The sequence below is a fragment of the Leptidea sinapis genome, chromosome 47 (assembly GCF_905404315.1).
Source record: "Leptidea sinapis chromosome 47, ilLepSina1.1, whole genome shotgun sequence".
In the NCBI taxonomy this organism is placed as follows: Eukaryota; Metazoa; Arthropoda; class Insecta; order Lepidoptera; family Pieridae; genus Leptidea; species Leptidea sinapis.
The window spans coordinates 3,934,041-3,948,819 of NC_066311.1; the positions used below are offsets into that span (position 1 = coordinate 3,934,041).

At 34.7% G+C, this 14,779-nt stretch overlaps 1 protein-coding gene across 1 annotated transcript in view; it reads left to right on the plus strand.

Annotated features, from left to right (window-relative positions):
• LOC126978085 (protein kibra) overlaps positions 1-14,779 on the plus strand; it is a 126,002-nt gene that overhangs the window by 24,369 nt on the left and 86,854 nt on the right. The window contains exon 2 of the mRNA XM_050826801.1: positions 8,630-8,739. Coding sequence (XP_050682758.1) covers positions 8,630-8,739 — 110 coding nt within the window. The remainder of the gene's footprint in view (positions 1-8,629; positions 8,740-14,779) is intronic.

The window sequence follows — 14,779 nt, forward strand, 5'->3', positions numbered from 1 at the left end:
CAATGAAACCTCCTGAATTAGTTCTTAGTCGTGAAATGATAAACTGTAACCATTTTAACTATTGATAAAAAGAGAAAAGTCCTAAAGTATTTTGGCGTATGTGAATGACTCTCAAAGACAGAAAGAAAAAGTAAGAATCTGAAAATTAATGTGCAGTTCTTAGAATGGAAAGACATATATAAAATCCTTGGACCCTTTTGACATCTACACCTATATAGATATTTTAACATTATACACACACATATATATATATATATATATATTTCTCCAGCAATATACTACTTTTAGCGAAATTTTGGATCAAAATTTAAATACTTAATACCAGGTTTGTTGGGCCAAACTAAAAGAAATTTAAAGACGTTCTGAACACTTAGTTTTGAGATCGGAATTAGTCTAAATTCTGGCCATGGTTTAAGATAAACATCGGAGCAATGGGCAGTCCTATTTGTTGCATTACCTTGAACATTTAACTTCTATGTATTTTGTTGGTAAATGATACATTGTTCAAAATTAAATTAACACGGAGGCTATTTTTGGCAATCTTGGTAGGATTCCTGTCTCTGGCGACTAAAAGTGTTCGAAAATTTAAGCGGAGAATTTAGATATGCGTTCGACACAGTTTATTGCAAATATTCAGATCGGGTTGATATACTCATACAAGACCGCTCGAATGCTGGGTGTGCATTATGGGAGCGATTTGGATTAAAATATTTCCCGGCCGATATTTATAGATCAGGAATGTGTGCGTGTACGTCTGTCGGTATGTGTGAGACTGCGTGGCACCGCCCCACAGCAGACGAGCTCGACATTTGGCGCATTCCTGGCGTGGCATATATAGCAGAAAATGCTAATCTTTAATGTTCGTTAGCCGTGTCTACAGTTCTCATAACTTAAAATGCGGGTTGATGCAGCTTCTGCACTCGTTACTCTGATGAGGTTTTTTATGATTTATTTAATTCCTCTTTTTAACATACACAAGTAAGCCGAAAACTTCGAGTTAAACCTTCTGGGTAGAAGAGAAAAATTAAAATTTCTCTTTGCTTGTCGTATATATATTGTATCTACGCTGAGAATAAACTATAAAGATGCAAACTTAATTTTCTTGATTTTTTTATATTGAATCAGTAAGTTGACGATTCTAAATCATTAAGCTTCTCTGCTGGAAATCCGGGATTGCCATGATGGCAAAATGATTTTGCCATTTTTCTCGAAATGCATGACTTAAACTTGTAATATTCCAGTACCTATTGCGAAAATTTTCTAAAATCAAATAAAACATAACCGATCCTATAGTGGCCGGACAAAGATAAAGAAAGAGTGTGGGGCAAAGTGAAACAGATGAAGGCAAACATATATACATCAGTATACTGTTATTGCGAGATTGTAAGTTTTAGTTGGAACATTTCTCAGTAATCCGGTTAGGTTAATACTAATAATACCCCATAATCTAGGGATTATCAGGATCTTTGTAATATATTATGTTTCATTGATAAACATACAGATTTGTGTCCTTTTTATCGCAGAAGAGGACAAATGAGTACCGGTTCTATACCTATTGCGCCACTGACTATTGGCTTTTTATACGCCTATTACTCTTATAAACACAAAGATAAAGAAAGTAATTTCATTAGGTGTGATAGGATTCTATACTATTAATTGTACTGCTGGGTGCAATCACCTCAAATGATTTTCTTAATTCTGCTTATTTTGTGACATTGCCCAAGATTTATTACAGAGTCTCCACCTATGAGCGTATCTCTACGAATCTATTCCTAGTAATGATTTCTACGAAAAAATGCTCTATCGCTTCACAAATCTCGAACGATAAATATTTCCACTCGCGCATAAACAAGTCTTGTTTTAATTCTGTCAATTATTCGAGGCCGTATAAAGATGTGCTCGACTAGAAATGTGATTTTGTCACGGGACTTTTCACCTGGCGGAATGTCGTAAAATGTTGATAAAATAGCCTGGGCCCTAAAGCAAGCAACTTTCGCAGTTCTATTTGCGGCGGCAGTGCGTTGGCCTTCTCTGCTTCCCGAAGAGTTGCAACGACTTTGCAATATATTAGCTACTTTACTTTACTGCTTAGTTTTGATGTATTATTTTAAATGGACAATGAGGAACATATTTAACTTTTTTGGCTCTATCTATCTGTGATTTGCTTTTATAGGTTGATTTTAACTTCTGTTCGTGCAATCACATCACAGTCTTTACATTTGTGAATAGTGCCTAGGTCAATACCAAATCTGGATGTATCACCACCCAAAATACCAATAAGCAATTTTCTCTTGTTTCTTGTACAATGGTATGGAACCCTTAATCTGTGAATTCGACTCGCACTTTACCGCTTTTTAAAATATGCAAGCAAACCATGACACACCTTCAACAAATATTTATTCTAAACAATAACCTTTGCAACACAAACTATCAGTGAATTTATCGTGTGAATTTGCCAATCCGTGTGTAACGCGTCATTGAAATACAATTTTATCATAATTTATCAGAAAAAGCCTAAACCAGCGAATCAATTGCGGAATGCGATTATTACGATAGAGGTTATGCTTTGAATACCTTAGCTGTGACGCGAATTTACCCAATTTATTGCAACTTTATCATAATCAACTTACGCAATGTATTAAATTGTCAATATCTATACATATAATGAAAACTTGATCTAAAATCGATATTTATCAAAAAAAAAATATGCTCGTAATGTTGTAACCGAAGTCTAAAAACAGTTTTAAAATAACAGAGTCATTTGTAATAATACGCTGAAGGTAAATAAGTTGTTGACAAGACGAAATCGTTACTATGTATTTTTTTATGTTATTGTATTGCTTTTTTTAGCGAATGTGATTTATTTCATTGAAATTCACTGATAAATATATTCATAAATTATTTTATTTATGAGGAAAAGGTGGTGGCTGCTGCGAAACGTTGAAGTGTTGAGGCATTCATTTTGGAATGGGTGGTAGTTTTTAGACTTTCAATAATTCACATCCTATTTTGAATAAAAAAAATTGAATTTGAATATTTGAATTTGAATTTGTTTACTTAATTGCGCTTTGTAAGTCGATAATCACGCTTATCAATGGTATGGCATCGCAATAGGTAATCTGTAATTTCAATTGAGTAATTTGAATAATTTATACAAGAGGCAACAGTAATCTAATTTATCATTGATTACGTATTGTTTATTGACAGACCTTAAATTCGGACCTAAAAGAAAATTAGACAGAGTTATATTTTTCGGCTTCTTGCACTGGTATCAAATATTTCGTACCAGAGTTTCTCCGCCTCGTGTAGAAGCGAAACACGTGTCGAATTGGTTTCATAAGAGTTTAACATTACCAACTAATCCGGAACTTCGGTCGGGGCCGATTCTTCCGTGGAGGACTTGTATAACCCCCTACTCAGTCCGTGCGGATGGGAGGGAGCTGCATTCTGCATGTATACTAACGATTTGGTTGGTAATTGAAACTCCGTGCCCACGGTGATAAGCGCAAATGCAGTGCCGCTCAGGATTTTTGAAAAACCCAAAATTTCTATCAGCACTACAATTACGCTCGTTACCTTGAGACACAAGATGTTAACTCGCATTTGCCCAGTAATAGCTACGGCGCCCTTCAGACCAAAACACAATAATACTTACACATTACTGCTTCACGGCAGAAAAAGACGCCGTTCTGGTATCCATAATCTAGCCGGCATCCGGTAAAGGAGCCCACCGGCCTGGTTAGCGGAATTAACACTTAAGATAACAAACATAACAACATAACTAGAGATTATTCTGGATTTCGCAAAATACGGCCAAATTCAAGAAATTTTCTTTTATGTCATTCTTCTTGGCACTCTCTTCCCATTTTAAATGTTCTGTGCCTGAAGGGTACCTTGGCTGTAATTTTGACAGTGTTTACCTATTTCTATTGCCGGTATAACAACAAATACTAAAATGCAACATGGCTGATTTTTAAAAAAAGTAGGTATACTGGTACAACAGTACCTCTTTAATCCGAAGTACGAAAATTTTACCCCCCGTTCGGATTCTTGAAGCGTTCGGATTGTAGTACAGAGACTCCGCAGGGTATTTTTTGTGATATATAAAAGAAATAGTATTATGAAATTTTAAATATATGTGAACATCTATAATCGTAACATTTATTAAACATTTTTTTAGTAATCCAATATTTTGGTTTTTACGTAAAAGTATTTTTCTGGCACAGGAATGTCTCCTTGGTCAGTCCAGTCAAGGCATGTATTTATTGAGTAGGGCGTTCGGATTGGAAGGGGTTCGGAGTAAGGATAAGTTTTTTTTTATAATTAGTGTTTATTATTATATAGCAAGGTGACCCATCCGGATACTTTGCACTCAATCAACGGTCACATTAGAAAAGTCCAACGAAATAATAATACATGGCGCATGCTGAAATCGTCTGGATGCGCGTAAATAAACAAATTAGTTGATCAGTATTTTTTAAATATAAAAGCAGAAAATCTTAGTTGTGCAATGAACCTTTGTGAAATAATATATGGAGATAAGTTTTTTTTGGGTTGTTTATTATGGAAAATTAATCTCGACCACTCGTTTTTCGCAATTTAAGCACTCTAAACACATTATCGCCCCCCAGGTGACCTATGACGGCGTACGAATGCTTGCGACCTGCTTAGGTGTTTCCCAACAATTCCTTCTACATATTATGCTTCATAATTTACGCAATCTACTTTCATTACCTGACTAAACGACTGCACACACACAGAATATAAACTTTTACTCGAGTCCTTAAGTGTTTTACAAATAAAATGCAAGTGAACGCAAAATATCACAAAGTTACGTAAGAAATTGGTACTAGTTTCGTGTTGTTTACTAAAATTATAGCGACAATAAAAATTCCTTCGCGTTTGATTGGAATCGGCGTGTCACACGCGTGTGCGTTTGTGTGTGTGGGTGTGCATGTTTGCGATTAGGGATTCCGTGACATGGGTCACCGTTTCTAAGAACTCGACTTGTCTTTAAGTCCGCGTCCCGGTGACAGGACTGGTTTTGCCTTTCCACTGTACAGAGAAACATTGTAATATCCGTGCGTCTCGCTCTATCGCGCAGGCAACGATGCTCCGTCCCTTTCATCGCAATGCAATGGATGCGCGCGCGCATGCCCTCTATCCCCTCGATAAGAACAATATTGAGTACTTTCAGTAGCTGTCTGAGTAACGAATTTCCATTGAAGCCGTGCTTATGTTAATGTTTTTGATTACATATATATTTACACAATCGGTGAATTCAAACTGATGAAGATTGCAGCGATATATTTGCAAACACTTTATAATATGAGCATGTTTTTTATTTAGATTCAAAGCAATGTGGAAATTACAAAATTGTACAACACCTGGCGTTTAAATGAGTTCTCTTTGCGACCTCTACTTTAGATATATGTTACCAACAGTGCCGCACTTTTGAACAAATTATCTAGTCCCAATTTAATCGTTTTAACAGTATCTATTCTATGTTATGATAAATTCAACTAACTATCCTATAAGTACATTATTCTACATATTTCATCCATGACTCAGAAACAAATATTATTTCATCGTATGAATTCGGGACTCTGAAGATTAGAAGTCAGGGTCACCAACCAAGTTTTTTTTAACATAATATTAAAACACTTTCACGGCCGAACGGTAGCTTGACACGGAATACTGTCGAATTAAGGCTTGCTCTTCGCGTCATTATGCTCGTTTCGCTTGGAGTATGTGTTTAACAAAATCACCAATAATGGCGTCACGCAAAGCAAATGTCAGATTTAAGAGTTCTTGACGAGAAGTGGTTAGTGAAACTGGATTCCAACGCTTGCAAAATATTTAAGTAAACAATAAACTTGGGCTCTGATAAATGGACAAAGCTTTGCTACAACATTGTTGAAGGGAACAGCTTTTATTTGGGTGCTTTTTCCAGTGTTACATATTTGAAGCTCTCTCAATGCCTCCTACTGATTCATAGTAAAGTAATGCAAATAAACTGCTGAAAGATTTTGTTAATGTTATACCAAATTCTATACTTAGTTACCTTTCAACGAACTGGTATGGGTCTAATTTATTCTTACTTGGAACAATTCGTGGAAGATTTGATTAGAAAATAGAAATTGCAGGCTGGAATGTAATGACAATGGTAAAATTCAATTTTTATCGTAACAAAAAAAAAAACTTCAATTACTGAAGAGATTATAACAAAAACACAAACAAAACGACAATTAGAATCATTTAGAACAATTAGAAATTACGATTAAAAATATATATACTCCAAAACACCATCACTTCTTTATTTAGTTTATTATTATCCCAATTGGTCTAATTTATTCCGACTAGGGCTAGTAAATGTTTGCTATTTAAATTAATAAAAAAATTGTACCAATAATTATTATACAGATAAAATATAGAAGCTTCATGAAAGTCGGTGCTATTTAAGTATCTGTGCGTGGTAAATATTCATTTGTATAGTCTCCAAATGATTCACCTATATAATAGGAAGCAGAAAACTCATCGTAAAACCTTCATTTAGTAATGTATTTTCTAATGGATTCATTAGTTTATTGCATTGCTTTTACGCCCGTTGGATTAGTTTGCTTGTATTTAACGGAGCTGAATAGGGAATGACTGCTATTAGCTGCTGTAGAAGTAAATAGAGTAACAGTAATTGCAGAAGATAAATTTTGATTACTACTGTTAGACCAACATTTTAAGGCCTTACATTTGTGAAGGTGGTCATTGCCGTCTCAGAATTTAAGAAAATAATAGAAATTCATTGGAAATAAAATTGCAATGTTTGGACATAAAATCCATTGCACTATGATATGAGCCAAGACACAGGGATACAGTAGGCGCCATTTGTTACTAGTTCTAACAAAGAAGCTGACTTCTGTACCCAAGGTTCTGTACAATTTTGGTTTTTCCTTCACTTGTCCTATATGATACTTTGCTGCTCGCTTAATTTCCAACGGAAAACCTAAAGATTTTAATTTAAATATGGAGTCTTTATAGGACAAACGGTATATGAGGTGATGATATAAAACCCTGAAGACCGAAAGAAATACAACAAAATGTCGTCCTAGCAACATTGTAACATCGTTCCACAGAGCTAAGTAATCTGCGCGAAACAAAAAGGGTATTTGCTTGTGTTCAATTATAAGTCTCGGCTCCACAATATAGTTTTTGTGTGGCTAGGAGTATTCAGGTCCGGTAGTCGGCGCCGGCCACGCCCCTCCCTTCTGCAGCCTGGACCCGTTACAAGCTATCAATAATTACTGTGCCCATTATCAACACCTGGCCTACTAGTTCGTGCTCAAGAACGCCCTTTTATCAACATACCCAACAATCTTATTGTTTCTGAATCCCTCTGGCTTTATTTGGGTTCCTCATTATGTTTGCTAAATATTCTAGGGCTATCTGCTTTAACTTCAAAACTGCACTGGGTTCAGCTCCTAGTGTTTAGTTATTCAATATGGGAATGTGCGAATTGCTCAACTTCACACACATACTTTGAATTTCTTCACATGTGTGTGTTGGTTTCCTCAGAATGTATTTCTTCACCGTAATAAACTTACAAATGAATTCGACAATCGAAAACACATTCAATAAGAGGTTCAATGAGTTGCGACTCGATTTTGCGCTTTCTTTTTGGGTTTGTTATCGACATTGTAAAGTTCACGCTGCTAAATATATTTACTTGCAAAACTTGCATTTGCCTTTTAGGATATATTTAACTTGAATTTAATTTTGTTCAAAACTATGGGTTTTATTTTACTGCGTTTGGATTGTTGCACATAAATCTTTGAATCTATTTTGCTCCTTTCGGTTGGTATTGCATCTTTTTGGACTTTTCTTCCTTATTAGGTGTAAAAATCAATTTAGTAATATTTAGTTTAACCAACATTACTCACAACGGTATTTTAAATAATATTGATGGTACATCTACATCAAGATGGTAGAAAAACCCATGGCAGTATTAGACATGATCTGAAACAAAATATGCTAAATTTGGAAATCTACATAATTAAAGTATAGCTTTATATAACTGTTAGTACCTTAGTTATAACTTATATAAACCTATAGTTTTAACTTATATTCCTACCGTGACTATTTGAAGCAAATGGGCAAAGCTGCCAATTTAGTAACATAAAAAAGCACACGAAATATACACAAAATCAGAACAATTGAGATGATATCGTATACTTTATCATTACTACTTAACTGGCTCAAATTACTATCTAGTCCAATTTTAATGATATGCTATGATTCTGTTTGTCTTAATGACACCGATGGCATGGTGCTATCGTGGGAAAGAAACATTAATGGGGAATAATGAAGGAAAACGTAATTGTAATGTTAACACGTAGATCATGAGGTATAATCTCGTGCAAACTGCTTTGGTGAAAGATTTATAAAGTATATTAACTGAATTTGTTTCTTTTATCCATATTTTCCATAACAGATGATTCGGAATTCATTTAATGATGAATGTTTTTGAATTAAATATTCCGTGACTACTTAGAATATTACAACATCATCAAGATAGAGATTGAGAGATTTTTGCCAAAAACTAAGTGATATTTATGATTTTTTTTGGTTGTTTCAGATACACTAAACCACAAACATTCGCGGATTGTATCGGCAATGAACTGCCACTTGGCTGGGAAGAGGAATATGATCCTCAAATTGGGCCTTATTACATCAATCATGTCAATCGTAAGTATTATCATTTATTTTAGATATGCTCCAAACAATTACTCTTTCAAGAAATCTTCTATCAATATCATTTGCTTCGAAAATATATGGTATGTTAAAGGTTTCATAATTTTTAGTACCTAATGTATAAGTTAGAGTCGAGAGAAGTCGTACAATAAAAATTAAAACACTATTCTAATTTATATGCTATTAATTACATGTTGTACACCTTAAGCACCCATTAAGCACCCACTGAGGGCATGCAGGTCCTTCTTAATCGGCGATCAGTGCCGGAAAAATTTGTTCTATCCACTCTTCTCTTGAGAAGATCAATGGAGTCAAGTGATCCTCGTTCAATTCAGGAATACTCTACTAAAACCCTACTTGTGCTATACCCTAATTGCTCTTAATACGTATAACATTTTTCTTAATACCTCGCCTAGAATCGGAATACTGGATCTCGATATCTCGAGCGAGTGAGCAAGGTGGCGGTTGTCACTTACAATGATAGTGACGCGTCACCTGATCGATAGCGACTCTCTGTTGTCCTTTTATTCTATGAGGACAAAAGGCCTATTGTTTGTTTGACAAAAAATCATGTCTGTTGATTTTCAAATATTGAAAGAATTCAATATTAAAAAGTTGTTTGTAATTATTGTGCCCGTTATATTTATGAAAACTACAACCTTCGCGCAATTTTAATCCTATATTTCTTGTAGCTTCATCCCAAAATGTTATTCCATCTTGTCTTTTTCATCTTTGGCAACAGATATAAATTGTCTTCCCCATATTGCTTATCTAACTCGAGGACGTTAACAATATTCTCCATGAATTTATTGTTGTACAACAACTTCTAATAATTTATTCAAGTTTACATTTAATTTATCCCATTCGCTAAATGCGTATGTCTGCTTGATGGATTTACTGTAGGAAGAGTATTCAGTATCGTGATTATACAAGATACTTAGTGTAATTTAATATTGGCTACAATAATGAACGCCACGTAGACAGGTATCGGTTGTGTGCTTACTTGCAATAACTGTTGCTATTTTATGGTTCTCATTACTAGTGTTGATAATTGGAAATCCCTTGCAATATTTGTTTGGACCGAAAATATTTATATTATGTTTTCGATCTTTTATTTCTGCTCCTATATCGGTTTTTCTTTTTATTTCTGCTCTTATACTTCTTCTTTCTTATATCTTGGAATTTTATAGTCTATCTTGACGTATTGTATATTTTTATCAACAAACTAATATCATTTATTTCCCCATTCCTGCGTGGTTTGTCCAGGTTGTACTTATATGCGAAAACTGTCACTGGTAAATAGGTGTATATTTTTTTAACCAATTTATGTTATATAATACTGTTTGTTTTCCTGATATAATAAATTTAAAAAAAAAAGTAGTGACATGGGTATCTCACCTATAAAAAGCGCGTGTTGGAAAGCTTTCATAAGAAAGAATGAAAATAAAATGGTTGTTAGAATATGTATATGTTGTTATTCATCCAATCCAGCTTTATAACTCTGAAGTAAGAAATTCTTAATCCTCTTGTATTTTGTAATCACGTGTCGTTCGTAAAATTCCGTACATAAATTATAGGAATAAAAACACGAAACTGGTTCCATTGAATATCGTATAATTCAGGCGCGTGGTTCGCGTATTGATGGCGAATTGAATGTTTTATTTCATATTCATTTTGTGACGATATTTTTTGTATTTTGTTGTTGCAATAGATCTCCTTTCAAGAATAAGACAAAGAGCAAGTGCTTGACAAAATACTAGAGAGTTGATGGTTCCTAAGAAATAATTATCTTTGGTTTAAGTAAACTTAGTTACGATGGGATCGCTTTTGATTTTCAAGCGCCTACATCTGATAGATTACCCGAAAAATGCCCATTCAACGTTGCTAGCATTATGGGCACATTTTACAAGTGAGACGATTCTTTGCACAGGATGCCAGTTGGATGGGAAGCACAGCGGTATCTTTTTCTGCGGTAAACCAGTAAAGCATTATCAGTGAAGTGAAATTACTGTGGAAGAAGATGCTGCTCAAACTTTGGATATTTCATAAATTCTGAGCGAAATTCCATCACGTAAACGTATGGCTAGTCTCGTTACTTTTTCTCGAGAAAAGAACATAACCTTAATGCGACTTAGTAAAGGTCATATTAGTTTCTTGTTCTTGTCTCTTTTATAATGCGAATAAAAACAGATGGAAGGGGGAGAGTCTCAACGTTGCCAACTGTTAGAGTAAGCTGATTATACTTGAATACCACACTGAGTATAATATATATTCTATCTTCTGTTTCCAGCGTGGTAGGCGAAGATTAGAAACCTTTATTTGCCATGATCCTGACTTACTTCTCTAGTTTCATTTCTGCAATCTCTCTTATTGTTTCTATCTGCACTTTCTTCAGTATCACCGATCTGATCGTAACATGTACGTCTTACTTGGCATACGCACTTCACCACCTTCACCTACCACGTCCATTCTTCTAAAATTAGCTTCAGGAATTTATGCTGTCAATCTGTTTTCATCACATTCAAATTTATCTTCTCGATAACTGTCATTTATTGTTTTTAACTCTACATACATTTCATAATATTACTATTAAATCAGCAATTTCCACAGCCTAGGTTAAATCCAGTAAAGCACAATAATAATTCAATTATTCCAGCCAGTTCAAATCAAAACTATTTAATTAATGGTTGCAGTATTTCAAAATACCGTAGCAATATTAATCGTTACGGCCTACCTAAAATTGTGCATAGATCATTATTCATACTTAATGCATAAAGTCGTTAGTGTAATACAAGATTATTACCTTAGGCGCGTTTTAGTTTCATGCTTTATAAACACAGATGCTAGATGCTATCTTAATTACTGTTTTTATAAGTGGTTGTTGTCTTAGACGATGTTAGATGAATGTACTACGACTAAATATATTAAAATCTAGTCCGCTGCTAGGTATGTTCTCGTTGTTAGTTCGATTCCCTCGAATAATGCATACTTATCCACGTCTGGTTTTTTTGTGTTTTAGTCGTAAGTGACCAACTTTAGTTGAGATATGTGATCACTTCTACATATTTCATTATTAATATTGCACCGCTGATATTTTTTTTGAAGTAAAAACTTTTTAGGCTTCTTCTGTTGGGCACCTTTGGTGTTGGTGAACTTGCGTTTTCGACACGCATATGAGATAAAAATATTATATAATAGAAATGACAGCGACAGCACGAAAATTTTATATGATAATTTGAAAAATTTACCAAAAACCGCTCCATTAAATTTCTTTAGCGTGACGAATTGATAGGAAATCTATGAGAAATCTAGAATAATATGAGAATATCATTTTTACTCACTTCAAAACGTCGCATAGAAGTGAAACGTTGCACACCTATCAAGCAGCGATGGCAATGCATTAATCTAAAATTTCTTACTTTTATTAGCTGGGTATGTATAAGGTATAAACAAGCGTGGGGTGTATTTTCAGATATCTTCAAAATGACCCCACTTTTACCAATATTTGTGATAAAATATTTACAGCAAAGCGACATGAAGCACTCCATGCTCTTTTACGATAAAATACATTTTTCTGTTACTTAATTACACTATTCGTTGTTTATGCTCATTGAAATTATTTTCGACTTATTGATTTGATTTTCCTTTAAAAGCGTGTTTATTAGTTTTTTTTTCTTACTATTGTTTTATGACTATATTAGTGCATTCATAAAATAATTTCTAATACCAAATGCTTGCTAAAATATTTCCTAAAAACACAAAGATAATGTATACAAATTAATTAAGCGATTTAAATATGCAGTGCTACGTCTTACAGATTTTTTGGAACGTTGTTCTTTAACTATTTTAATTTTTACCAGTCGGAGGCTTCTTTGCACAGGATGCCGGCTTAATCATGAGCGCCTATTTCTGCCGTGAAGCAACTCTGTGTAAGCGTTATTGTGTTTCGTTCTCAAGGGCGCCGTAGCTAGTGAAATTACTGGGCAAATGAGACTTTATATATGTTATGTCTCAAAGAGACGAGCGCAGTTTTAGTGCCGCACAGAATTTTTGGGTCTTTCAAGAATCCTGAGCGGCACTGCATTGCAATGATCAGGGCGTATCAATTACCATTAACTGAAGGTCCGGCTCGTCTCTTCGCTTATTTTAATAAAAAAAACTCGGCTAGCGCTATGGGTTGATAACTTGATAGTCATAAACCTCGTTTATGAATTCGAGCGTTCGAAACTCACAAATCGCCCCTTCATCCAACATTCCAACATGGCGAATATTTCTCTAATGGCTGACATGCTCTACACACTCATATGAAGCGTGCCAGCCAAAGTACGGCCGTAGTCCAATTATTATGTTCAATTCTATGCGCGCAAGGCCATGTTATTGCCACTCAAATCAGATTAGAGACAATTGCAATTGTGTCGTTGGTGCCCATTATTACGACTCGTACTACAAACTATCGTTCTTCGTTAACTCTCCGTAAATTAAGCTTGGCGTTTTAACTTTCGTAGATAGTGACTCTTTTACGGCCGTTTTTAATAACCTGTCTATCTTTAGTTTAACTTACTAGAGGTAGACAAATCTATCCTTTAACGCTTACTTACATTTCAATAACCTATCGACATAAAGCATTGGACTATAACTATATTGGACATAACTATGGATAGATAAGGTCTTGTCATTAAACGGTGACAGCAATGTATCCGTAAGTTAAACTAAGGATAGATAGGTTATTGAAAACCGCCAATGACATAATAGTTAAGCCCTTTTGGAATAATTTTGTGAGGCAAACACAGAACGGTGATACTTTTTAACTTCCTAAAGGAAGTCTATGTCAGCAGATAGGTTATAAGGTTATTACGGGCTACTATCCGCAACTCGACGACTATGGCGCGCCTATTTTGCGTGGCGAGGTGAGTGGCTTATCTTGCTATCCCAGCTCCTCAAGGTAGTTAATCAAAGCTCTGATGTCACCCATGACCTCGGGGGGAGTCCTCGGTGATCCCAGGCGCTTGGCCCCGTATGTGGCCACACTCCTACACTCCAGAATTATATATCAGCAGGTATCTATACAACTAAGTGGAGAGCCGTTTCTTTTCTTTCGGTTATACAGCGATAATCAAATTGCACCCTCATAATGAATTATTAAGGTGTGAATTCAACTTACATTTTCTATTCCGTTCATCTAAAGAAGTAGGAAGGTATTCCCGGTTTTGTCTTCCGCAACTCGAACTTAAGGCTGGGGACTGAGCCAATGGCCTTTGGGAATCCAGCGGAGCTAGGTTACCTCTATCGCACAACAACGCCATAGTTCTTATTAGAAGTATTTTTAATTTATTTTAAACATAATACAATTTTCTTTACAAAACTAACTACATTGAATGATTAGCATGGTTCCAACTGTTAAAGTTAGGGGTATTTTGGTGATTTTTATATCACACTGTCTTTAAAAAGTAGAAATGTAGAGAAAAAATGAATTTTCTTTTCATATTCTGGAAATATATTCCTCACGGTGTTTTCTTTTACCGTAAGGGCACTTCGGAAAAGTTGAGTTTTAATGAGTGGCAAGAAACTGTCTTTTAAAAAAGAGTATTTGATTTAAGTCTATATTTACAGTTTCAGCAATTTACATTATATTTTATGCAATGTATATAAATTTTAAACTAAACCACCAACGTGCTTTCAAACCAGTGCTATTCAGATGAGAGGCAACGGAAGTAGTCTTCATTACCGACGACAATTGTATATTGTAGGGTCTTTTAGGCTTAGCTTTACGTTGACCGAATGAAATTTAGCAGTAATTTAGTTTATTTGTGTTAGTTTGTAGTAATAATTATAAAACGAAACCACTGGAATATTTGCATGTATGTCAAGATGAAACTGTCAAGATGAAACATTTACCTACTTTTGATATTATAACAACTTTACTTGTAAGTGTTTCTGGCATAAAGAACTTTGACTTTGACGCTGTAAAGAATGATCATCAAGAATTGATAAATCATCATCGCGTACGAAGAATGATACTTTTTTTATGGAATAG